At 64.2% G+C, this 25,761-nt stretch overlaps 1 protein-coding gene across 2 annotated transcripts in view; it reads right to left on the reverse strand.

Moving 5' to 3' along the window:
- The window catches only part of PHACTR3 (phosphatase and actin regulator 3), a 96,864-nt gene extending 76,230 nt beyond the window's left edge, over positions 1-20,634 (reverse strand). Inside the window, exon 1 of one of the 2 annotated variants that reach the window (XM_045833272.1) lies at positions 20,157-20,634. In XM_045833272.1, coding sequence (XP_045689228.1) covers positions 20,157-20,274 — 118 coding nt within the window. In that variant the 5' untranslated portion in view covers positions 20,275-20,634. Of the gene's footprint in view, positions 1-18,608; positions 18,668-20,156 lie in introns of those variants that run through there. The other variant, XM_045833273.1, reaches the window with a different exon arrangement.
- Positions 20,635-25,761: the final 5,127 nt, after the last annotated feature.

Raw genomic sequence — 25,761 nt, forward strand, 5'->3', positions numbered from 1 at the left:
GTAGAAACTCCCAAAACGACGGATTGGTACTGGCACCGGAGCCCGTAATAGGAACACGCATTCCTAACTCTGCTTCTAACAGAGCGATGCTTTCTAACAGGCTGAAGTACAGAGAAGTTCTTTACGCCCAAATAAAAATAAGGAAATAAAGCTCCAAATACCCGTCCCATGACCACAAACCCATCTTGTCTAGTCGAGCCCCTGATGCACGTGAAGTCAGTGCTCGCTTCACGTCGCCACCAGCGTCTCGGAGACCGTGACCTGAAGCAAACCGACGTGGAAACCGCTTTGACCACGGGCTGACGGGCAAAAACGAGAGTTAAGCTCCTACAGCTCATTCACGGTCGCAGAAACGCTCCCGAACTTCTAAACGAACCCCCAAAACATGCCTGATAGCAAACATTGAAATCAATGTGAGTTACACATCCATTCAAAAGAGATTCATAAAAACAAGTAAAATCATTCCTTTCCAACCCGCTTCTTCCAGTCCAGGGTTGTGGGTGACCGGGCCCTCTCCGGGCAGCCCAGGGGGACCAAATGGACCCCCCCGGGTGGGACACCCTTCCGGCCATCACTGGGTCATGCACACCCACCCGCACTCACACTGGGACAACTCGGACACACAGGTGCCCCCAGCGTGCACATCTGGGGGTGTGGGAGGACACCCGTAGGGGCGCGCACAGGAACACGACCGCTCGCAGACGGATCACACGGAGTGAAACGGCGTTATTTCGGGACCTGCCGTGCTAAGTTTGGAGAGAGCAGGCCCGAGGCTGCCACCCGTGGTTGACCCTTTGTTGAGTTCGTGTCACTCAGACACATGACTTTCAGACACATGACTGTGCGGGAGAGAGACCCTGCTGAACTGTGCGCCTTGGAACGTCTCTTAGGGAAAATACGTTCCTCTGTCCTAGCTGGGTCTCTGTAACCATCGAGCGTTAAATAGGGTCGTTTGGCTCTAATCGTGGCCATAATAACTTTTCTTATAACAATTTCATAGATGGGTTATTTGCTATTTGCTTTTCCATATGCTCACCATAAAATTTCAGTCTCATTAGTCTTTTTTTTTAAATGTGAGGCCAACTCATAGAAATAAAACTCAGAAATTAACTCAACCAAGTGAGCAGTTACCCAGCACATAATAAACTCGGGGAGGGGGGGATCATTTGATTCTTTATCATGCTCCTACGTCAATGATGCTTGACTTGGTGGGACTGGAGACACGAGCGTCAACGTGCACCCTTCATGGCTTGTCCTGTCAGCACGGGGCTGGTGGTCAGGGGGACGAGCGGTCTCCCGGAGACCGGCTGGTCTTCAGGACGGGGAGGGGCCGGGTCCTCCCCGGGCCCTCCCGCGGGCGGAGCAGCAGGTCTGCCCACACTCGGAGAGGGAGCGGCTCTCCCCCTCCCCCCGCCCCAGGAGGCACAGAACCCGATCCATCGCTTTACTGATCCGGCGTGTCCCCTCTAACTGGCGCCAGAAGGACGTGACAGTGACGGATGCTCACGAGCCCAGGAGAGGACGGGGCCACACTCAGCACCAAGGTCAGCGCACGCCTGCTCCGGGGCAGGGACACCAGGGTGTGTGCTGTGCGCTCAACCCCGGAAGGTCGAGTCTTCCAGCTCCCTCCGCCCGCCCCCCAGCCCACGCCCGCCCCCTGGCTCGTTAGGGAGTCACAGGGGAGAGAGAACGTCTACGAAGACTCAGAGACGGACGTGTCGTCACTGCCCGGCAGCCACAGCTCCCTTGCTGGCCGCAGCCCCCGGGGTCCCCGCCCTGGCCCACTCCGTTCTTCTGATTCGAAGGAGGCTGACCACCTCCAGGCCGACAAAACATGGTTCCCTGGAGTTACGGCTGGTTTTGTTTCTGAACGAGTAGGAAACAGACACTCTCCTCTTTCCCGGGTGGGCCGGCGGGAGCCTGCGGCCGATGAGGGTGCCCCGAAGAAGGACGGGTTGAACCGAGAGGCCGTGAGGTGGCGACGGAGCCTGCAGTCGGCTCCCGGACCAATGACATCCGCCCGCCGGGGACGCCTTCCACGGCGGAGCCAGAGTGGCCGGGCTCCCGGCGGCCACGGAGCCACGTGAGGCTGCAGGTGCCCTGGCGGGGAGGCACCCAGCCCACCTCCCCTGTAACCCGGGCAGGAGGGTGTTTCCGGTGTCTGCAGCCCCCCCCCCACCCCGAGACAGACTCGGAACACTGCAGCCCGGGAAGCAGGGGCAGAAATGAAGACAATGCAAACCCCAGATTTCCGAGGGGGGGACCGGCGCGGAGGAAGCGTGCCGACAGCCACACGCCCACACGCCCACCGGGGGCGGGGGGGGGCTGGGACCTGCATTTGAGACCCTTGGCCCTGCTGCTTTCAGGAAGCCCAGAGGAGGCGGGACGACGCGGGACACGACTCCGTACAGGCGTGTGGTGCACACGGGTGTGTGCGCTGCTGACACGTCCTTTCCTTCCGGGAACACGGGGCCCCTGTGTCCTGGGGAGCTAGGGGGAGCAGGAGCGGAAGGGGCGGGGAGGGAAGAAGGGACCGGGGCCCAGCGTGCTCTCCCCGTCGGACTTTCACCAGGTGAATACGGTTACTCTTCTCCTTGTCCCAGGGAGGAAACCGAGTCTCAGAGGTGAAGCAACCAGCCCAAGTGGCAGGGCTGGGACCCGCCTGCCCTGAACTGTGGGCGCCTGGTCCTGGGGCTCCACGGCCCCCCACAGCCAGAGTGCCCCCGCAGAATGAGAGGAAACCTCACTGTGCAGTTCTGGCCCCGCAGACCTCAGAACACCCCCTTGGGCTGCAAACCCTCCCACGGGCCTCACGGAGTCCGCTGTGTGTATTTCGCAGGCGATAACATGAAGACTCAAAGCTTTGAACTGAATAGCTACAGAATGGTAAGAACGTGAGTGGGTCAACCGAGCAAAGAAATAATGTAAAAATTAGACGTTTCCAATAACTTTACACAGTTGAGTAGTTTCGCAGAAAACATTCTCTGGAAAATTCAAAATGATAATTAAGGTAGGGACCTCTTTGTTCATCTGTTACAGAGTCTTTGGTAGGAATCTCCTGTCTTCATGTTCTAAATAATTAATCGTGTTACCCACTAACCTGCAACTGCTACACCACCACGGAACCACAGTGCAAGCCACCGGGACAATAAATTACGAGCCCGGGTGTCTCGTTGTTACAACCACCCACGTTCGAGCAGCTCCCCAGAATGCCTTTCTCCGTGACTTCCAGAGCCCCCCCGTGATACACAAATGCAGGCAAATGCAGAAAATGCTCAAGCAAAACCCAACTTTCATGAAGAAAGCCTGAGCACTGCCTCTGTTACAGGGAGTCACACAGATCCTTCCAGAAACGGGGGTCACCCACAGACGTGCCTCTCACCCCCCCCCCGCCCCCGTCCAGTGCCACGGTCCTGCAAGGACCCTCTGCTTTCAAACACCTTCAGGAGGTGTCCTCAGGCAGCACCTGCGGATGGGTGTGGGGCGGGTTATCTGCCGTACCCCCAGGCCGGGATCTGGGCTCGGAAGGCCAGCGCGCCCTGTGGGGGGAGGGAGGCGGGTGCTCAGGTGCCATCAGGCCTGCGACCGGGGCAAAGCCCCCGGCTTCCTCCCCAGGCCTGCGAGTGGCAGAGCCCCCAAGGGAACCCGCTGCTGTGTCTGAGCAGTCCCGCCCGGGCCCACCCGCGTCCCACCCACCACGGCACCCGGCTGGCCCACCTGGGCAGGCGGGGCAACCGCCACGCCAGACTCCCCTCCTACCAGCTCAGTGCCTTGTGGTGGACGGAAGACACCTCTTCCCCAAACCCCAGCTGGACCCTGGAATGGACTCGGTGGTTGACCTGAGTCCTGTGTCATCCAAGACCCATCGCCACGAGCAGGGACGTGGGGGGATGCGGGACGGGTGTTCTTCACGACCGGACAGCAGGGGCTTGTGGGGACAGGAGTGTGCCCCTAGGTCTCCGGCTCTGCCGCTCGACCCCACAGGTCCCGGGGTGTGGGCTCGGCAACAGGGGAAACCGAGTTGGCTGTGCCCGAGGCTGCCCACAGCCTGCGAGGGGCACGCAGATGAGAGGCCAGAGTGGACGCAGCCCCCCCAGGATGAAGGCGGGAGCGGGAGGGGCAGCCAGGAGGGCACCCTGGCCCACCGTCCCTGCTCAGCCCAGGCTGCTCCCCTCGGGGACAGACTGCCTGTGGCTGCTGGGAGCGTGAGGCAGGGGAGTCCCCCTTTGTACAGACACGGCCACCGCCCTCAGCCTGTCAGCCCAGCCCGTGCCAGCCTGTGGTGGCATCCCCCAGTCCCCACGAACGTTCTTGGCTCCGCCCTTCCTAGAAGACACACCTCCATGAGGCGGGGAGCCTTCCCGATTCGCTGCTGAAGTTCCCCAAGTTCCTTTAGGAAGTGCTCATTGGCTGTTTTCTCGGTTCTTCACTGTTGGCCTTTTGGTTCTGAACATCTTGATTTGACCACAGCGTAAAAGCTGGCAACCCGTGCTCACCCTCCCCCGCTGTGGGGCCGCCTTTGACACGGGACGGGAGGAGCTGAGCGCTCCGGTCCCCGCTCCGCCCTGCCCTGTCCCGCAGGGACTCTGGGCTCCTGTCCCTGCAGAGGGGCTGGCGGCAAGCCTGCGTGGGGGCGCGGGGGCGGGGGCGCGGGGACGGACGAGGAGACCGCTCTGGCCGGCAGCCCCGTACCCTGGAGGCTCACTGGAAATGCAGAGTCTCGGGCCCCCACCCCGGCCCGAGGAGTCAGAACCCACGTGCCGGCAGCGTGCCCAGCGGTCCCGTGCGCAGACGAGTTTGAGAGGCGCTGGGCCAGTCGTTGGCTGCAGCTCTTCTCGCGCGTTAGGCTGCAGAACGGCCCCCGAGAGTGGGCCCCTGTCCCCAGCTTCTTCCCTGGAGACCACACTCCCCCGAGAACGCCTCCCCGCAGCCCCAGCACGGGGGCCCCTCCCACTCCGTCCGCTCTGCTCTGCTAACCCACACGCCGGCGTCCATTCTGCCGGGATGGCCGACGGCAGCCCCAGAGCCCGCCCCGCTCGCCAACTCCTGCGCCTGAGGCCACCCCAAAACCCCCCACAGACTGACCCCCTGTCTTTCATGACCCCGTCAACTCCCTCCGCCCACCCCTGTCTCCACTGTGGACATAACCTTCCTCCTCGGACCCCTGCGCGCAAGGGGAGCCTCCTGAGTCTTGCCACCCCCTCGCCACGTCCTCGACTGAGGGGCGTCCCAGTAGGGGAAGGAGACGGACGGTCTCTTCCCTCCTCCAGGGGGCAGAGGGGACCCCCTGGTGGCGAACTGAACTGTGTGTCCCTGAGATTCACGTTGGGGCCCTCACCCCCAGCACCTCAGAGCGTGTGCTCCCCGGGCGTCACGCCCCCAGAGGCGCACCCGTCGGAATGGGGTCCTCCAGACCGGGGGCCAACTTCTGCTCCTGCAGTCACCCTCCTGTGCTGTTCTGTCACGATGGCCCCAGGAGGGGAGGGGACAGACCAGGACGAGCCACCTCTTTGGCCCTGGTCTTTCTGTGCAGTAGGGACCCCAGAAGCAGGGGTCTGGGGGTCAAGAGGAGGTTGCCATCGGGCCTGGGACCATGGAGGTGACACAGCGGAGAGTGTGGAAGCGCCAGCTCTGGTCACCCGGGGCCAGGGCCATCGCGGGAGCCAAAGACGCCTTCCTCTGAAGGACGGCAGTCTCCCCTGGCTGTGGCCGAGCTCTCAGTGCAGTGACACAGCACACACCTGCCACCAAACCGAGCTGCACGGGAAGCTGGGGACACCCGCCGTGGCCCGGGCGCGGCTGCAGGACCCCCCAGCCCGTCTGCTGGGGTCTGCAGGCACGCGCAGAGGGGTGAGGCTCCCGTGGGCAGAAGCTGGGTGGCTGCAGGGCGGGGAGGGGCTCTGGGCTATTTCCACATGAGTTTAAAACTATTGCAAAAGGGAAAGTTTAGAAAATAGACAGTAATTTAAAAAGCCACGCCTCGCCTCCTGCGCTCACCTCCTCCCCGGCCCAGGGCTCCGCTCGGCTTTGTCTTACTGACACGCCCTCCAGTTTTCGGCAAAGCCAGCCTCCCTGGGGACCCTCTGAACGCAGCGGTGGGGGGCCTCCAGAATGTGCACCCACCCACAGGCAAGTGTGGGGCCCCGCAGCAGCTGCGAGACAGTGGAGCAATCTCCCGGCCACTCTGTCTCTCGGTGCTCTTGTTCCCGTGTCAGACAAAGCCCAGGAGACGGCAGGGCTGCGGCCTCCGCAGGGGAGTGAGCCCAGCCCAGCACCCAGAGCAGAGGTTCATTCATGGCAGACACCGGCTCCTGCAGAGGCCAGGGAGGAGGGCTCCCTGTCTGTGAAATGCCCGATTCTAGTTTCCAGCCGTCCTTCCCTCTTCCAGAGCTGCCCCGGGCCTGCCTCAATGGCGGGCCTTGTCCCCGGGGAGCACAAAGCTGCCTTTGCCTGGGGAGCCAGGAGGAGGGACGCCACAGCTGGGGGGTGGCTCCCCGGGGTGACTGGCCCCATTCTTCCCCAGCACACGGGCCCGCCTGCCAAGGAGCAGGGCTCGCGGCCCCCCAGCGCCTCTGCCCAGACAGGCGGGAGGGCAGACAGTGAGAGCAAGTCCTGGGGAGGTGACGGGAGAGCAGCGCAGTCCCGGGACCTCGCTGGGCTGACGTGTCCCAGCAGTCAGAAACTTCCAGGCAGAATCGTGAAAGGGAGGGGCTTGCCTGGGGCACTGAAGCAGGGACGAGACTCTCGCGGGGCGGGAATGCTGCAGGAGGGTGCAGGGGGGCACATGGTGGGGGGGTGGGTGAACGACAGAATGAATGGGTAGAGACAGCAGGTCAACATATAGAACCTGTAGCTAGGTACAGGCAGATGATAGATGGAGAGATGAAGAAAAACTAAACAGGAAAGAAGGAGGGAGGGAGGGAGGGAGAGTTGGAAGGGAGGAAGGGAGGGAGGGAGGAAGGAGACAGCCGATGCTCCTTAAACAGGAAGGCACAGCTGAAGCCGATGCCAGGTGGGCAGCCTGACAAACCGATGCTGTCTGGTCCCAGGTACCTGCACGCACCCCGCCCCAAGCCCACGCACCATTTCCACTCAGCACCTGCTCGGCCTCCGGTTCAGACCCTGCCAGCCTCCCAGCCTGCCCACTCCCCATGCCCCATCGCTGTCCCGGAGAGCCCCCTTCCCCAGGTGCGCAGGCCAAACCCTTCGGGCGCCCTTGCTTGCTCTCTCTCTCTCTCTCTCACACACACACACACACACACACACCACTTCCGCTCCACAGATCTGATCCTTCCACAAACCCCTCCCTTCCCAATCTTGGTTTTGGTTTGATTTCCCCTGAAAACAGAGCTCGAGGGGCCTTAAGAGAGGCCGCTTAAACAGAAGGTGATGCGGGAAAGCAGGAGGTGGGGTGCCGTGGGAGGGAGGGAGGGAGGGAGGGAGGGAGGGCAGAAAACCTCCCTTGGGCACATTCTCAAGATCTCCACTGCGGGGAGGGGCTTGCTTGTGTGAGAGCTCCAAGAACCGCCTGCGGGAAGGGGGGGAGGCCGGGACATGAGCCCCCTCCCTCGGGTGAGGATGACCCCTCGGCGTTAGCTCCCTGGGCTCTGGCCGCACGCACTGTGCGGGAGGAGGTCCGGGCACCAGCCACCCTGAGCGCGGCCCCGGCGGCATGAGCCGGCCCGTCTCTCACCTCCCCCGGGGAGGCGGGGGGGGGGCGGGGGGGCGGGGACGCAGCACCTGCCAAGTCCATGGGGCCAGTCCCAGCTCCCAGCGTGAGATCCAGCAACAAGAGACGCTCCTGTGCACACAGGCCCAGCCCCCGCGTGCCAGCGCAGCGCCCCCCGTGGTCCTCGGGCTGGGGCCACCACGGGGGACAGGCCGAGGTGGCCCCAGGGAAGGGGCCACAGGCACCAGAGCCGTCCGCTGCGGGCGGCGGGCTGCAGGCTGCCGCACTGGGGCAACGGGACCTCCTACTCCTGCGTCGCCCGGTGCAGCCTGATGTCCACCCCGCAGCCAGACCAACCCCCTTCCCAGTGCGAGCCCCAGGCCTCGGCCTGCCCCAGACCCCGACCCCCAGCCGCCGTCGCACATTCCAAGGACCAGGTGCGGGTGGATTTCATCGCTGAGCTCCCCGTGAAGGGGCTGTAGGAACCAGGGGCTCGGAAGCCCTGGGTTGAGCCCCTTGAAAATCCGGTCCAGCCCTGGGGCCCTCGGGGGGCCGCCCCGCCCCCCCGCCACCACCAGTGTGATGGAAGCCAAACGTCTCCCAGCACCGGCTCTCCAGAGGTGCCTGAACACTCGTCCCGCACCATCGCCCGCCCCTCCACTTCCTGCCTCCTGGCCTTCACACCGGCCGCCCCTCCGCCCAGCACACCAGTCCCTTCCCGCCTGGGCTGGCCCACTCCAGCCGCCTTGCAGCTCTCAATGCAAGCACTGTTCTCCTCGGACATCTTGTCTGAGCTCCCCACCCACCCGCCCACTGCCAGCCCCTTCACAGCCCCTGGGCAGCCTCACCAGCAGGACTGGGCATCTGCCCGCGGGATGGGAGGTCCGAGCCCACCCCCGCCAGCCCACGCCACGGAGGTGGGGAAGGGTCTCCGCTCTCTGCCGTGTCCCTGCACCTGGCCTCGCACCTGGCTCAGCAGGGGGCACTCGGTTTGATGAATGGGGGGGGGGAGAGGAGGGGAGAGAGAACCTCACTTCCAGGGAGTTGCCCATTTTGTTTTTTGAGTGAGACTTCTTTTTCCCACCCAAGCTCTCAGCCCCTTTGGGGGCAGCGATCGTCTGACACCCCCCGCTCCAAGGAGCGCTGGCTCCTGGGATGCTGTCCCCGAGAAACGTGAGCTGGGCCCCCAGGTGCTAACGGGAGAAATGACCTCCCGGCGTCGCAGCCAAGGAGTTCGCCACGCGGGAGCCAGCCCCGCCCGGGTCAGAGAGCGGAGGCAGGAAAAGGCAAGGCGAGGGCCGGGCTGGATGTTTCCCCGAGAGCGAACAGCTGCTCTATGCTAATGTCCTCCCGGAATAAACTGCTACTAGTTGATTTAAAAACCACACAGAGACCAATTATTAGCGCATTTGGAGGCTTATTTTTAGCAGACGCTGTCACTAACGAGTCGAGTCGCCGCTCATTCGCCCCCGGCACCTCCCACAGGGCGCAGCCGGCTCACCTGAAGTGAGCACGCCCCATCGTCGTCGGGTGGGGGGGTCCCCTCCATTACACCTTTCTCAGGGGTGAAAGCGCACACGCATGAGAAGGGTGGCATCGCCACGGACACGAGAGAGAGCCAGCGTTCATGGAGCAAGCCCGTCCTGGAGCGGAGGGCGGACCAGTGGACGGAGAAGGTGCTTAAAGGGAAAAGCTGCCAAGGTGCTTCCCAGACAGTGGGAAAGAATTAGAGAACTGTTAAAAGAAAACCATCCACTTCAAAGGTCAATGCTGTTTGCAATGGTTATCTTAAGGAAAAGACAAGTTCCGTCAGGTTCCAGGGGAGACAGAGGGTTGGACCGCCCCCCAAACCCTCACCCTGAGAGGCTGCCCGGCCAGCGGAAGCCAAAACAACACAGTTTGCTTCTTCCACCTTGTTCGTTATTAAATGTCCCCTGTCACTCACAATTTCTCTTTAAAAAAAAATGAGATACAGTTTTTTGTTACTCTGTAACCAGCCTCTTGCAAGGTTTAGGGAAAGCAGGAACCACAGTGGCAGCTGGGGGTGCCGGGTTCCCTTCCGCACCCGCACTCTCTCCTGAGCCCCAACCCCCCCTGGAGGGGCCTGGGAGCCCGTGGTCCCTGCCGCGTGGTCACAGCGTGCCCCAGCTGGGGCCGACCCCGCCTTCCACACTGGCCTTTGGCTCGGCCCCACCCCCTGAAGCTCAGCACTGCCCCCCCCCCACCAACTAGAGGTCACCTAGAGGTCAACACGGTGCCCGGAGAGCATGCCCGTGGAGCACAGCCACCCGTGCACCAGCTCCGGCCCTGCAGGGGGAAGGGCGGGTCAGTCCCGTGGGGATGCCGCATTGCACCGGGCGGTGCTGACCTCGGGCCAGAAGGGACCCTGCTTTCGGCACCGAGAGGGCGCCAGCGGAAGATGCAGGCCTCTGGGAGCCTCAACACTGCCCGGGGCCAGAGCTCCCCACTGCCGCGGCCCACAGGGCAGGGGCCTGCACGGGGCTTAGCCGGCGGCTTCTCCGTAATGACAGGACCTGGCTCATGCCCGCGCGCAGCCGCTTGGCTCTCCCTGCGTTCCGGGCCCGGTGCTCAGCACTTCCCGGCCACCAGCCCATCGGATCCTCACTGCCCCCCCCTCCCGGTGGGCGGGCCCAGCTGGGAGTAACCCCCGTTTCACAGCTGGGGACCTGAGGCTCCGAGGTGTCAGGAGGATCTGTCAGAGTCACACAGCTCCGAGAAGTCCGATACTCAAGCGTCCACGCACCTGCCGGCAGCCCCCAAGTCCTCATCTGTTGGCCCCCCAAGGTCACGTCCCCGCCATGCCAGAGGCAGCAGGAGATTCTGATGTGAAGCTGCTGAGCCCCAGGAGCTCCCAGTCTACGGGGGCAATAAGCCCGCTGTGTGGGCCGGACCGCATGCACCCTGGCCCCTGGCCCCAGCTCCCCACCCCTCCTCCCAGAAGAAGAGGGGTGTATTTCCCCCTCCCCCTTGACCTTAACCTGGCCCGTGCGTCACTCCAACAGAACTGGGCAGAACTGAAAGCCCTCCACCCCAAGAGGCTCCGTGTGTCTCTACCACAGACGCGAGACGGCATCGCCGGGTCCCAGGAGGGTGGGGTGCGGCAGACGAGCCACCCAGCTGAGCCCAGCCTGGATCTCAACCAGATCGTAGCACTGTCTGCCCACAGACACGGGGGGCGGGGTCGCCCCCTGCTGCAGGCCCCTGAGGTCTGGAGGGAGCCTCGGCAGCAGCCAGAGATGCTGGGCAGGGAACAGACTGGGCACAACACAAGGGGGACGCGTTAGCGGCCTGTCACTTGTCATCGTCTGGTCCCTAACCAGACGGTGAGCTTCCAGGACGGGCAGGATGGCTTCCATCCCCGCCGGCCCCTGCACCAGGCTCACCGCGCACAGTGGTGCTGACCGTGTGGGCGGATAAAGGAACAGCAAGGCTCACGAGGGTCATGACCACGTGCAACCCCACGCTCACTTCACCGAGACCTGCACCCCCGTAGGGAGGTCTGCCACGCCCTTGTCCTCTCGTGCTTCGGTGTGTCACCACCGCCCCTTCACTGACACTCTCTGCCTGTCCTCGTTGGGACGTGTCCCCAGTCACGCATGAGGGTGAACCGGGAGGGGAGGAGGCTGCCGGGCAGACCCCCCGCCCAGCGGCACCCCGGGGCTGAGACGGGCCCGATGCCAGCGAGCGCTCGGAGCTCTGCCCAGAAGCCCCTGCTGACGAAGGCACCGCAGTCAGCAACAGCATGGCGCGTGTGACTGCAGGAACACGGCCGTCCCAGGACGCACGTTGCCGAGACGACGTTTTCCTGCCAAAGGGAAGTGGAAAGATCCGCGCTGGCACGTCTTCCCGACGTCACCTAAATCCCCGGAGCCGCGGACGAGGACGGCGGGACTTCTGTCTGCACCGGGTGCACACTTCCGAGGGGTGGGAGCCCACGTGCAGCGAACGTGGTGACAGCGCCAGTGAGCCCTGAGACCAGGGCGACTGGAACAAGGCGTCCCACGGAGAACAGCTGCGCCAGGAGGACGCGAACCCCGGCCTCGCCCTCTGCTCCGTTCCTGGCCTGTTCGTCACACGGCGGCCGACTCCTCCACGTCAGGCCGACTCAGGCCGTCACGCCCTAAGATGAGGGGCGTTGCCAGGCCACCCGCCCACCCCAGTGACCCGCCGTAGCGAACAAGGACACCGGCTTCAGACCGTTCCAGACGGGCCGTCCACAACTCCGCCGCCGCCGCCTCTCCTGACTTCCGACACACACGCCTGGTTCCGGGGCCGTTTGAGGGGAACGAAGCAAGAACTGGAAGAGCACGTCTGTCTCTGGGTGTCCACGCGACTACAGGTGTGTGCACGCCTGTGGGATGCACGCCGTGGGCCAGGAATGGGACGCCACGCATCTCTCTGGTCCAGCGCAAGGGCAAGGGCACGTGGCCTCCCAGCAAGGGCGCGGTGAGGCCCGCAGAGGTGGGTGAGGTAGCCAGTGGGCGGGTCACAGAGTGGCACACCCGCGGGCACACCCGCAGCAGGGACAGGGTGGGGAGTGGGAGGGGCAGACGGGGGTGGGCAGGTGTCCAACTCGCTGGGCTGCAAGGCCACCTCGCCGTCCACACCTGCCCGCGGCAGGGCCGGCCTCCCCGACCTTCCGGCCCTCGGACCCAACTTAGGAGTCGAGAGAAAGTTCGGGTGAATGGAGGGACGACAGCCCAGGGTGAACAGCGACCGCAGGGCCACTCCAGCCCGCGACCCCCTCCGCCTGTGCCCCGATAAACGCGGCGACGCGGAGTTTGGACGGACTCGGGTCCAGGCTGGGATCTCAGGTCTGTCCGCCCTTTTGTCTCCCAGCAAAGAAACGCCGGGAAGCACAGAACCGGCCTCGGCTCTCCCGAGGTTCTCTCCGCGTGAGAGTCCCCAGGGCAGCCGAGGCCGCACACAGCCCCGCACGGGCCGGGCTGGGCGGCTGCTGCGTCTGCCTTTACGTACGCTGCTGTGCAGCTAAGGAGGCGGCCGCCCCCTTCCGTTGTCCCCTCCCCCGTCCCTGCTTCTGCCGGGGGAGCCGGGCAGCGTCTAAAACAAGGAACAAAGAGACAAACGAACCGACCCTGCCTATCCCCCTCCTCGGGGCCGGCGGAGGAGGCTCTGGGACGCCTTTCTGGCCACGGAGGTGTGCACGCCGGGCGCTGGGTGGGGCTGGCCAGAGAGCAGAGTCCTGACCCAGCAGGCAGACGCCCCGTCACCTGTCTGTCCCCTTCCTTCTCTTCCTGCCCAGAGGGCGCATTTCCTGCTGGAGACGCCGCCACCGTCCTGTCACCAGGGGCCAGCAAGGACGAGCAGAGCCCTGACCCCGGCACACGGAGGCGGGGGCTGTCTGCACCTCCGGCCACAGCTACACCCCATCTCATTCCAGCCGGTGCTACTGGGGTTCTTTACCCCATGAAGCCACACCAGTCCCCAGCTGCTACACCGGCCGGTATTTAAAAGTCACATTTCGCATCAGACTACGGGACTCCGCACGTCTCTCACACCGGGATGCTCTGGCCTCCCTGCGCCCCACTCCCGAGTGGCGAGGGCCTGCTCCGCGCAGCCAGTCCCGCCACCTGACCCGCCCGCCCGAGGGAACGCCGGCCCCCGTGGGCTCTGCGGTGCGGTGGGTGGGACGGTGTTAGCCCATCTCGCCGCATGTGGAGTAGACTCCAGCTCTCGAGTCCAGGAGCCGTGAGCCCCACACCCTCTGGCACACCGGTTCCCTCCCAGCGGTTCCCTTCGCCTTTCTCCCCACCGCTGCGGCATTCACCATCCCCCCACCGTGGAGATCTGGTTGGAGACGGGCCGGGCCCAGGGCATCCCCGCCCTCCACACCCACGCCCGCTGCCACTGCTGGGCTGCTCCCCGGGCCTGCGTGGACACGGCCTGCCTGTGTCCGTCGGGAGGGGGCCCTTCCCGAAGAGCACTCACCAAGCCAACGCACAGGAGGGAAACGGGGAAGAAACCTGCATGTTCTCGTCCTCAGACCTGCAGCGGGCCAGCCCATGGTCACGGGACCAGAGCCGGCCACTGGGAGCAGGTTGGGGGGCTCCCGGAGTGGAGTCGGGGGGAGGCAGGCAGGCAGGGGCTGGGAGCAGCGTCCCAGGGGGAGGGGCCTGGGACGACAGGGAGGGGGGCAGGGCGGGCAGCCATGGCCCCCGAAAGGCGGCGGGCGTGGGGAAGTGCGGGTGAGGGCAGCCCGTGCCAGCCTGCGGGCAGCACGGCCGGGAAACGACGCCCAGAGAGGCCGACCGCGCGGCCCGGACTCGGGACCACCGCCCCCTTATGCCGCCTGCTCCCGCGGGGTCCGCCGCCTCCCAACTTCAGTCACAGAAGACGGCGCTGAGGAGACCGCTCAGTCCCACACACGACCACCGCTCCCTGGGGAGCGCCCCCGCACAGCCCGGCCAGGGGGCCGCGGGCAACGCCCTGGCCCCGGGACCCCCAGTCCACAGCGGCGTGGCAGAGCCGTCCGTGAGGATGGAACGTTCTAGCTCCGCGCCGTCCAGCATGGCAGCCGCCAGCCCCACGTGGCTACGGGGCCCTGGACGTGTGGCCCGTCAGAGAGAACTTTCGATTTTAGTTTATTTAATTCAGATTTAAACGGCCACAGGTCGCTCGCGGCCACCGTACTGGATGGCGGCACCTTGAGGGGAACCAATAACAAGCTGGTTTGTCGGATAAACAGTGACATCGTTTCAGAGAGAGACACGCGGGAAGGGGAGTTCTCTGACGTGACCCAGAGCAGCGCAGCTGACCGTTTCACGCTAGACAGCCACGCCCGGCACCTGGCAGGGACACTGCTGTCTCTCGTCACTGCCTTCCGTGTGCAGCTGGGGGGAGGGGCGTGGGTGGGAACGGAAATTTCAAAAGCACCCAACCATTTTCTATGATGAACATGCTGTGTTTTCTTAATCAGAAGTAATTCAAAGTTTTCGAGCTCCATATTCATTCACAGCAACCAGTTTCACTTTTGATGACCCCCAGGAAGCTGGCGAGGCCATGAGTGTGCAGCCACACGGCACTCCGCAGGGGCCGGGGGGAGGTCCCCGGGACGCAGGACTCCTCCGAGCCAGAGGGGGTGTGAGGAGGAGGCCCGGGAGACCCCCGCTGTAGAGGGAGGGGGCCCCGGGGGGGTCTCCTCCCCTCTTCGCCCACTGGGGCCGGGGCACCGTCAAGGGCTGGGGCAGAGGAGGCCAGAGCAGGTGTGCGTTCGGGAAAACGTCCTGTGCTGGGAAGAGAAGACCCCCACGGCCGGCACCGAGCGTCTGGGAGACGGCGTCGGTGGGCCCGGGACTCGGGGGGGCTGCAGGCGGCCAGTGATTTCGGAGGGGGCGGTGGGAAGGGAGGAGGCACAGCCGCGGGGCGGATGACTCGGGTCCCCAGGGAGAGCGCTGTGACGAGGAAGGGGCTGGCGTGGGATGATGGAGCCTGCACGGGGGGGCGGCCCCGTGTCCGTGTGTCTGTGTGTCCGTGTGAAGCTCCAGGAGGGTGGGTGCTCCAAACGGCGTCTCCCTCTCTGAGGGGGACCTGTGTCTGCAGGAAGGTGGGGCTGCAGCCTGTCCACACTCACCCGCCCCCCAGCCGCCCACCGGCCGTCACTCAGCTGCGTGTCTGCAGAGGCCTTGCCCAGCTGGCAGGGGCGCTGGCCACCGGGGCGGCCCCACACCTGGCCAGCTGGACACCGGCGTCTGGTGCGCGTGCCCGCTCACTCTCCGAACGCCCCCGGAAGCCTCTCGTGTGTGCAGTGGGTGCTGGGCTCCCGGCCGAGGGGGGCCAGCCCACAGGGAGGGGAAGGGCCCACCGCCAGGTAGCGGGGCACGCCCTAGGCCTGTCGGAATAGAGGGATGGGGTCGGGCCGGCCAGGGGCGGGGGCGGGGCAGCTACCTGAACCCTATCAGGTGGCCTGACCGGCCTTCTGCGGTGACACAGGCCAAGACCCGAAGGAGGAGGCGGGGTGAGGACCCCCAGGGACGCACAGACACAGACGCTGTCGGGACAGAGGCCAGGCCCGTGGCTGAGGGCCTGCTCGGGGCTGCCCCAGGTGAGGCCACCTGGCCGGCAGCACCAGCAGCACCGGGTTGGAAGTGCACGTGATCAGACCCCACAGACGCGCTGCGTCAGGAACGTGGGGGGCCAACGAGCCTGCGGCGGAATCCGGCGTGCCCCCAGGCTTGAGAACAGATAACCTGAACCAGCAGCTCTCCCGGGAGGGTTCTCCCCCAAGGGACACTGGGCAAGGTCTGATGACATTTTGGACTGTCACATCCAGGGGCAGGGCGCTTCTGTCACCCACTGAACAGATGCCAGGGACGCTGCCCACACCCTACAAGGTAGGGGGCGCCCCAGGTGTCGGCAGTGGTGAGGGGCAGGCCCTGCCCTGGATGAAGGGTCCCCGCCTCCCGCCCCCACTCCTCCCTCAGACCCTGCTGCACAGACTCTGTAAACAGGCACACCACAGGCCACACAGACGTGTCTGAAAAGCAGTCTCAGGCGACCCGTGACCCCGTCTCTGGTCCTGGCATCTGGAGCCAGGGCGACACCCCAGGGAGAGAGCTGGGAGTGGGGGAGAAGGCAGGAGGAGGGCCCCTCGGGACCCCTGGCCTGAGGGACCAGGGACAGGAAAAGGAGCAGGGTGGGCGGGGAGCAGGACAGCGCAGTGGCCCGAGACCAGTGGCCAGGGCAGCGAGGGGACGAGGAGGCGGAGGCTGAGGCGGTGTGGGGGACTGGACAGGAAGGAGGTCACAGACCGTCTGCTCCGTGCTGGACCACAGCCAGGACAGGCCACCCAGTGGGGAGGCTCAGACGCGCTTCCCAGGGCCCCGGAGCAGATGGGGAGAGGGGATGAAACGACACTCGGTGCGGGGTGCAAACCCCGAAGGGAGGGGGGCCGTGGGGGGCTGCCCTGCCGGCTGACAAGGTTCATTTGGGGGGATACCTGGGCAGGGTCTCAGGCTGCAGGCGTAGAGCAAGGATCTACAGAGAAGGGCCTGGGCGAGGGGCAGGTGGGATGGTTAATGGGACAGTGATGAAGGGAGTGGGAGAGGTGGCCCCCGGGGATACCTTCCGCGCCTGCTACGCCGTCCCTCGCCTCGGACGCGGCCACTGAGAGATTTAATGCCCCAATAATGAGGAGGCCACGGAAGGTGCCCCCGCTCACCAGCAATCAAGGAGCCACACCTGAGCGCTGGGAGATGGCATTTGTCACTCCCCGTGCGAGACAGACCCAGACCGATGGTCTCAGGGGTGGGCAAGCCCGGGAGGAGGGACGCCCTCGGGGGTTCTGGGGGGAGTGTCCACGGGTGCGTTTCCCAGGAGACCGCGCTGTCAGGGACACACAGCCCGCGGGTCCCCGGGAGCCCAGGCCTCCCAGTAGCCGGCACGCGCCCCGGGGGAAGTTTACAGGTGACACACGAAGCTCTGCCTGGGTCCTCACCGCCCTGCGGCCCGGCATGGGCAAAACCAGACATGACACACATATGTAGCAGCTACACTGTGAAAACACGTTCCTCCGACCACCATGTGGCTATTAGGGGGGATGGGGAATGTGGGGGAGACAGAGACGCAGCATGCAGGGGACAGGGCGGCTGAGTGGAACCTGGAACCTGCATGCCCTGCACGCCCCGGGGTGCTGTGAAACGCCTTTTCCCAGCACCTGCAGATCCCGCATGGGAAGGGGGGAGGGCTGGGGGGTGGTGGGGGGCAGAGGCTGTCATCCACTCCGGGCCTCCCCGAGAAAACCTCTAAACAGAGAAGGGGGTGTCACCGCTCACCCGGGATCGTGGTCTGAGTTTTCACTGAGAGGGTGCTGAGGCGCCGACACGCCTTTGGGGGCGAGGGTAAAGGCCCCCCGGGCCGTTTCATAAAGCAGAAAGCGTGGGCGGCAGAGGGTGACTCCTCCACTTGTCTCTGTGCCGGGAGGGCCCCCGGCGGGTGTCCCGGCTTCGGTTCCGGGGGGCAGCTCTCTAGAGTGGCAGGTGGACAGGCAGAGCGGTCCCAGCGGGAGAGCAGGATGAAGGACTCGGGCGCCGCACCCCAGAGAAAAAACCACTCCGGTCGGTGTGACAGTGACCGACAAGAGCAGACCCTCCGAAAGCCCAGGAGACACGTCCCAAGACGGCCCGGGGAAGGACTGGCGGACGGCAGACCCTCCTGAGCCCGTTGGAAAGGCAACTTGAAAGAGATACATCCAACAAGCAGCATGCACGGCATCAGAAAGAAGTGATCTCCCCGTCCACAGTGGTATGCAAGCACAGGCCAAGTCACGCAGGCAAAGAGGTCGCAGAAAGTGCCCCCCTCGTCCACCCTCCTTGCTTCAAGTCCCCAGGTTACTTCCAACTTGAAATTCTGACTCTCTCTCTCCCTCCCTCATCCTCACCTGAGGATATGTTTATTGATTCTAGAGAGAGGAACAAGGAGGGGGATCGGGGAGAGAGAGCGAGAAACTTCAATGCGACAGAGAAACAGCGACAGTCGCTCCTCGTGCACGCCCCAACCTGGGATCAAGCCCACAACCTAGGCACATGCCCTGACTGGGAATCGAACCCGCAACCTTCTGGTTCTCAGCCACTCTGCCAGCACCACACTCTCTTCCTGCCCGAACTCCTTTACTTAACACAATCCATAAAACTTCACTGCTTGCTGGGTTTTAGTACGGTCCGACCACTCCCGAATCACACATGCTGCAGACGGCTCACCTCCGACACCTGCCCTGAGGGTCCCGTGCCGACCATGTGACCCAGAGATAATGACAAGCTCCGGCGTCCCTCGTCCTGTGGCTTTCCTGAATCGCTGGCACCCAGGCCCTTTCGGGGGGGGGGCCCCTCTCACCCCCCCGCCCTGGTGGGCAGGCACCAGCCCGAGTCCCCACCCACCGAGGCAGGCAGCCCAGAAGCCATACCCTCCATCATTTCCGTTTCAAGTTCGCTTCCTCTGACGGCCAGGGAGACAAAAGGAGCGGGGAAGGAAGGACCCTCGAGTGAGGAGCCGCTCCAGCCCCATAATCGGACCCGCCCCGGCCATGCCTCTCCAGCACAGAGAGAAGCCACCCCAACATGGAGTGCCGCGGGTTCATCCCCGATTTCTCATAAAAGGATTAATTAAAGCCTGAAGGGTCGGCTTATGGTAGCCTCTGCTTGAAGCTCCGAGGAAATGAACTTGACCTTCCAGATAGAGAAAAGCCAGGGATGTCCCCTGGCTGGTACCTTCGTTTGACTGAATGATACAGTGTCAATAGTCCTAACAAAGAAATCTCACAAGCCTTGAATGGGCTTATTGTCTACAATTTCCAACTGGGCTCGGGTGCCCACAGAGCTGCCTTTGACGGGTCCCTCTCTGCAGCGCCACAGGAAAGCCCCCCGTGTTCTTGAGGGAGGGGGTCGCCCCCCACAGAGCCCTGTTCGCGCAGCCCCAGGGGCTGCCTTGACTCGGGTGCCCACCTCCCGCCCTGACGGAGCCCCCGTGCGGGCTCCATGCCTGCGGAGAGACACTCCTTCAAAGGCACGGGCAACTTATTGTCACAGCAGATTCTGGGGACAGATAGACGGTGCCTCTCCAAGATCGAATACCGGGTCCTGCGTCTTGATACCAAAGCACCAGCTTTGGTTCTTTTTTTGAACCCCACATCCAGAAGCTCAGACTTCTCCCTGCGAAGTGAAAATTGCCTTCTGGTGGAGAAAGGTTTTAATGATCGCTTTGCTTCCCGCGTCTCCATGGTGACAGGGCACCACAGCCCACCCCTCTCCTGCTTTATTAGGCCTTTCTTCCTCTCTGGAAAGTAATCAATCAAGACACATAGACGCCTTTGTGACCAGATTCATCACCTGAACCATCGACGCTGCCGCGGGGGTGGGGAGAGGACCCGGTCCCCGTGATTGACAGAAACCGGGCTCCGTCCGGGCGCCCGCCCTTCCCCTCCCCGCTGGCAGCCCCGGCGCTCACCTGCCGGGGAGGCGGGCGGCGCGCCCAGGTGCGCCCAGCCCCGCCGGAGTCGCGCGCCCGGAGCAAGCCCCTCCGCTCGGCGGCCGCAGGGGCTCTGCCCCGCCAGGGCGGGGACGCCGGGCCACCTGCGCTGGGGCCCGCGGGAGGCAGAGCTCCGAGCCAGCCCTGGCGGAGGTGGCCACGGGTCTGGCTCTGCTCACGGAGCCGGTCAGCACCCGGGGAAGGGAAGTCCCTCGGAGGGCCAGCCCTGCCCACAGCCGGCAAGGAGGGCCCCTGACGCCGAGCACCTGGCTGTACCCGGAAACCGGCTTCTCCCCGGACAAAGGGCTCCGCGGCGCGCCCCTGCCGCGTCACGGGGAACGCGAACGGCGGGGTCCGAGCTCCCGGTCCGACCGGGGCTCCCCAAACGCAGGCGGGGGCGCGGAGCAGCAGCGCCTGGGACGCACGCCCAGCGCCGCCGGCCCCGGCCTCCCCCACCCGCCCCGCCGCCCCCGCCCGGCCCTGTTACCTGGGTTCTCCCCGGCATCCGCGGAGGAGGTGGCCGAGGAGTCGGTGAGGACGCTGGGGTCACTCTGCGACCGGCCCCGCGACACAAGGCAGCCGCTCCCGTCCTCCGACGCGGCCATGGGCCCGGCAGGCGCGGGGGCAAGTTGGAGGGAGCCTTGCGGAATCAGAGAGCATCCAAGGCGGCCAAGGTCACCGGCGAGGGGGCTGGAGGGGGCGCCGTTTCAAAAAGCAAAGCCGAAAAGGCCGGGGAGAGGAAAGGAACCGGAGGAGGACGCCGGGGCCGCTTCGGGGCGGCGAGACAATAGCCCGGCGGCCGCAGCCAGGCGCATCCCGGAGCGCGCGGCCTGGCTCTGCTATTTATTCGAGTTTATTCCCATTCTTCAGTCCGTATTCCAGGAAAAAAAAAAGTTGAACCAGGAAATAAAAACTTTTTCTTGTCAGTGTTTATTGCGTGCTTGGGGCAGGGGTTGATGTCCAGGAATTTCTAAGGGCGCTCCCTCCCCCCACCCCACCCCCCACCCCCCCGGAAAAAAAAAAGGAAAAATGAAGAATCTTTGCTCTTGCAATTGCTTTAATCTGAAAGCGCTTCTTGGAGCATCTGTTGGAAAACATTAGGATTCTCCCATCATGCCGCGCGAGAGGAGCATGACGTCACGAGAGAGGGGAGTGAGAAAGAGCGTGGAGTCGGGGAGGGGTCTCAGACGCCGGGACTGCACGCCGCCGCCTGGGGGAAGCGGGGGCTGGACCCGGAGTCATGAGCCGCGCTCGCACCCCGGCGGCGCTCGGGACCCCGGAATGCCCCCGTGTCCCCCTTCCCGCTGGTGGGGACGGGGATCCTGAGGGCGCCTCCCTCGGAGGCGGGGCCAAGCCCCCCAGCCGCTCAGGCAGCTGGCTTCCTGGTCTCTTCCCCTCTCGGGGACGTGGAGGCCCGTGGACCCCCAGCCCAGGCTCCACCACTGCGGCCGGGGGTGAGGGTGTTGGGGGGGGCGCTTTATCCCCGCCCACCTCAGCCCCGCCCCACTGCCTACCCCTCCCTCCTCCAGGCCCTGGGCCCCTAACCTGGGAGGGGAGAGGCGGGGCCCCTGGTGCCTCCCAGGGGGCTTCCCCACACCACTCTTGATGAAGGTGCCGGGGCCGAGCCAGGGCGGTGTCACCCCCCAGGGCTGCCACCCGCGGAGGTGACAGCCAGGGTGCTAAGGAGCAGGGTTCTCGGTTCTGGATGGCGGTGCGGCTGGGGAGGCAGGCCGGCCACGGCGGCGTGCGGCGCGCCGGTCCTGTCCAGTTTCCACCCCTCCAACCACCCCAGCGGCGGGCCGGGTCCTTCCTGGGGCGGCTCCCCCACATCCTGCCCGCGCCTGACGCAGGTCGGGGGCCCCGGGGCGGCAGCCGCCAGGCTGAGCGGGATGAACCCCGGATGAAGGGCCACGGACGGAACCACGGGTGGGGGCTACAGGGATGCGGGTCCACGCGAGACCTGGGCCCTGGGTGCGGCTGCCTTCAGGGGAAGCACGAGTCCGCTCACTCAGGCATTCACTCGCCAAGTGCGCAGCCCGCCCCCTGGGAGCCGGGCACCTGGAGGGACCGGGCAGCGAACCAGCGGAGAGGCGCTGGCCCCCGGGTCTTCCGGGAGGGAGGGCGGAGCCAGCAACACACTAACAGATCCACACCCCCCCACCCCCGCAACATTAAATTGCAGTTGACAATACAGTGAAACAAAGAGGAAACGAGGAGGACATCTTATTGGATACTTTTTATACACATCAAAGTCTGTGTGGTGAGGTGCCCGGCTCCAGGCTGAGGGCTCTAGTCCCAGTAAAATTCTCCCCCACGCAGCCTAGGAGGCGGGGGTGGCTGCGGCCCTGTCTCAGAGCTCAGAGCTGGGGGCACCTGCCCAGGCCACAGGCCAGGTCCCGGCAGGGCTGGGACACAGCCAATGCCCCTAGACCCGGGTCTGTCCCTGTGGGTCCTGGGGCGGCCCCTGCCCGGAGCTCCACGGCCACGCTGAGGTCCGGGCCCACGGGCGGGTCCAGAGCCAGCAGCTCACACCTCTGGCCCCTCCACGGCTGGAAGAGCAGGCCTTGGTCTGGCCGGCCAGCGGCAGGTGAGGAGATGGGCCAGCGGATGCAAGGGCAGCCCAAGGGCATTTGGAGGGCAGGCCGGGGGCACTTGTGGGAGGAGAGGGGGGAGCTGTCTGTGACGTGCCCACCACCCTCAGCGTCTTGGCCTCCCTGCTCACCTCCCGCCCTGCTACCAATGTGAGGCTTCTCTTTGGACAAATCCTTTGCTCTTAAACGCGGTTTAACAGAAACCATCACTGGCAACAGAAGTGCAGCGTCCCTGTGGTCGCCGGCTGCAGCGGCTCAGTGGGCTGGGCATCGCCCGAGAACTGAAAGGTCGCCAGTTCAATTCCTGGTCAGGGCACCTGCCCGGGTGGTGGGTTTGGTCCCCAGCCGGGGCGCTTATGCGAGACAACCAACCAATGTCTCTCTCTCTCACACTGATGTTTCTCTCCCTCTCTCCCCGGCTCATATATTATAAATAAACATACAGAGGCCAGCAGGAGCAAGGCCTGCGTGAGCGTGGTTGGCAGGGTGAGAATACGGGTGCAATAATGTATAGTTTGAATTTAAACATTTCCCCTACAATGTCATAAGGTGTGCTTGAATGGTATTATTCTGTTACAGAATTACATGCTTATGATTCTGTAATAAAAGGTTTTAGAATAAAAAAGGGGCATTATGTGTGCCAGGCGCTGTACACACACACACACACACACACACACACACACACACACAAGTGTTGTGACTGGTCACAGCTGGGTTGGTACGGGGCTGGCCATTTTTTTTTCTTGGGCTTTGAAATGCTATGTAATAAAAACAGTTTTAAGTTTTAAAAAATCAGCAACCCCAGGCCTCTTGGTCAACAGAAGAGAAAGTCCCCTGGGGAACTTGGCCTTCGAAGTCGCTCACCCCTAACCGGGACCGCCGAGGCCTGGGAAGAGCCGGCCGAAGACGGCTGTCGGCTGGAGGGTCCCAGCCTGGGGGTCCTCAAAGGCTCTTTTTTTTTTAAAATATCATTTAATTTTTCCCATTTGGGTTATAGAATTTCATTTTATTTTTTGGCTGTATAGTATTTTATAATTTGAATGGGTCATGTTTTTTTTTTAAGAGTTATTTATTTTCAGAGAGGGAAGGGAGGGAGAAAGAGAGAGAGAAACATCAATGTGCGGTTGCTGGGGCTGTGGCCTGCAACCCAGGCATGTGTCCTGACTGGGAATCGAACCTGCGACACTTTGGTTCGCAGCCCGAGCTCAATCCACCAAGCTACGCCAGCCAGGGCCTCAAGGGCTCTTTATGAATGTCACCAACGGTCCCTCTGCAGCAAGACCCCTGGCGAAGCTGGGACTGACTGGGAGGCGCACCCTGCACCCCTGCGGGAGCCACTCAGGCTTCCCAACGGGCCCTGATAGAAGCCCCCCTAATGCCCATCAGCCGACAGACGGACACAGGAAGCGTGCCCCCTCCGTCCCGCCGGCGTCACCTTATTCAGCCACAAACCCCTGACGCCTGCTAGGACGTGGACGGGCCTTGAAACGTTACTCCGAGGGAAAGGGGCTCGTCACGAAGACCACACCTCGTGTTCCATGGACATGAATTAGTTCAACAAAGCTGTGTAAAAGCGGACCACACGAAGCAAGGTGCGGGGAGGCACCTGGGAGGAGCTTCGGGTGTGAGGGAGGGTGGGTGTCCACCTCTCACCTCCGTGGAGAGTAATCCGCATAAAGCCCCTCCTGTCCCTCCCCGGGGCACTCCGTGTCGGAAAAACCCTCCCCAGGGCCGCCCTTCTGTCCCCGACCAGAAACCCCAAGGCCACGCAGTGCGTCCAGCAGGCCCTGGGAACCCCCGCGCGGTTGCCTCAGAGCACTGCAAAGAGCCAGACAAGGCCCGGGAAGCTTCTCCCTTCCAACGACACAAAGGGGTGACACAAAGGGAGGGTCTGCCTCTGCCCAGGGCAATCCAGGGGGACTTCACGGTGGAGGGGGCCCTGAGGCTGGCAGGGTGGCCCACTATGTGGGATGTGCCTGTGGTCATCGGGGAGTGGGGGAGGGGGAGAGGGCTGCTCGGGGCCCAGCCCCACCCGCCCGCCTCTCCAGCGTTGCCTTTATGCTCACACCGAGTTCAGGTGACATCTTTCCTGAGCCTCTATTTGGTCCCCAAACAGGTGACCCGCAGGGACTACCACAGGGAACGGGATGGGCTTGGCGGTGCTAGTGATCTCATGGAGAAGACAGGACCAACTGGCTGGGCTCGGGCGGAGAGGGGCACCCACCTGGAGCTCAAAAGTGCCCGAAAAGGGGCGGAGGGAGGGGCCGGGACTGACGAGGAGGGGCGGAGCCAGGCCCTGCAGTGCCTTGTGGTCCTCGTGACCGTGACCAACCGTCACCGACCGACAGGACTTCGTCCCGCTGGAGGCAGACATGAGACTCCGGGGGGCCCCTCTGGCCCACGGTGGAGAGGGGACCCAGGTGGGGGAAGAAGCAGGGGGCGGGTACGGAGGCTGGCACCATGCAGGGGGGATGGGTGGTTAGAGGGATGAGAGACAGGAATCAAAGGTGACTCCCACGATTTTGCTTTTTGATGCTTGTCTGAGTGTGGGGGCAGGGTTCCAGGGAGCCCTCCGGTCTGATAGTTACAATGGGATGGGGGTCAGAGAGGCGGGGCCGGGCAGAGGAGGAGGACCCCACTGGGGCACGTGGCATGGGACGTGCTGCTGACCAGCCCGCTGCCTTGGCCGCACACCACTGTCCGCTCCGCCGGGGGTGGGTGACGACAGGGCGCCGGCTGTGGGGCCCCTCCGCCCCTCTGGTGCCGGCGGCAGGCCGGCCGACCCCGCTCTGGGCCTCCTTATCTTGCAGTGAGCCCGGCCGCCCTGCGCAGCCCTTCCAGCACGGCCTCCCCAGGAGGCGAGGGGCACATGCGTGCTGAACCAGCCGGGGCGGCGGCTCTCACACGTCACCTGCTGTCGGGCTTCAGGTCCCGCCACTCCGGCTTCTGAAGGCCCGTCCCGCTGCGAGCACACACGCTTGAACGGCCCCGCCCCCCGGAGCCCCGCTGCGGGGATCGAACCTCAGCTGAACACCGACATGAGGCTTCGAGGACGTGGAGGCGAGGGGGGAGGGTGGTTGTAACAATGTTGCACCTCTGCTCTGCTAGAGACCGCTGACTTCTTCCCCAGGACCCCTGGAGAGCTGGCGCTGGGGGCCTGGGCCACGGCCGCACCCTCCCCGCGAGCTCAGGGACCTTGGTCTGCTCTCTGCACCCAAGAACGGGGCTGGCACCCTGTGGGCACCCGGAAACAAATGTTTGCTGACTGACTGAATGACCGCACACGGTGGGTGGCCCGTCACACGACATCCCTGCTCCAGCCCCGAGGGCTCGGCCTCCCCAGGGCCCAAGCCACCTCCAACAGTTCAGACGCTCAGAGGGGGCTGCCCCCGCCCCCCCCCGCCGGGCCACGTGGCTGCTTCTCCTCACCCGCCGACAGAAACAGAATTAAAGCAGCAAACTCAGAACAGAACTGCTCAGGCCGGCGTCTCTGCCCAAGCT

The sequence above is a fragment of the Phyllostomus hastatus genome, unplaced genomic scaffold (assembly GCF_019186645.2).
Source record: "Phyllostomus hastatus isolate PE091 unplaced genomic scaffold, TTU_PhHast_1.1 phas_contig_17, whole genome shotgun sequence".
Taxonomy (NCBI): domain Eukaryota; kingdom Metazoa; phylum Chordata; class Mammalia; order Chiroptera; family Phyllostomidae; genus Phyllostomus; species Phyllostomus hastatus.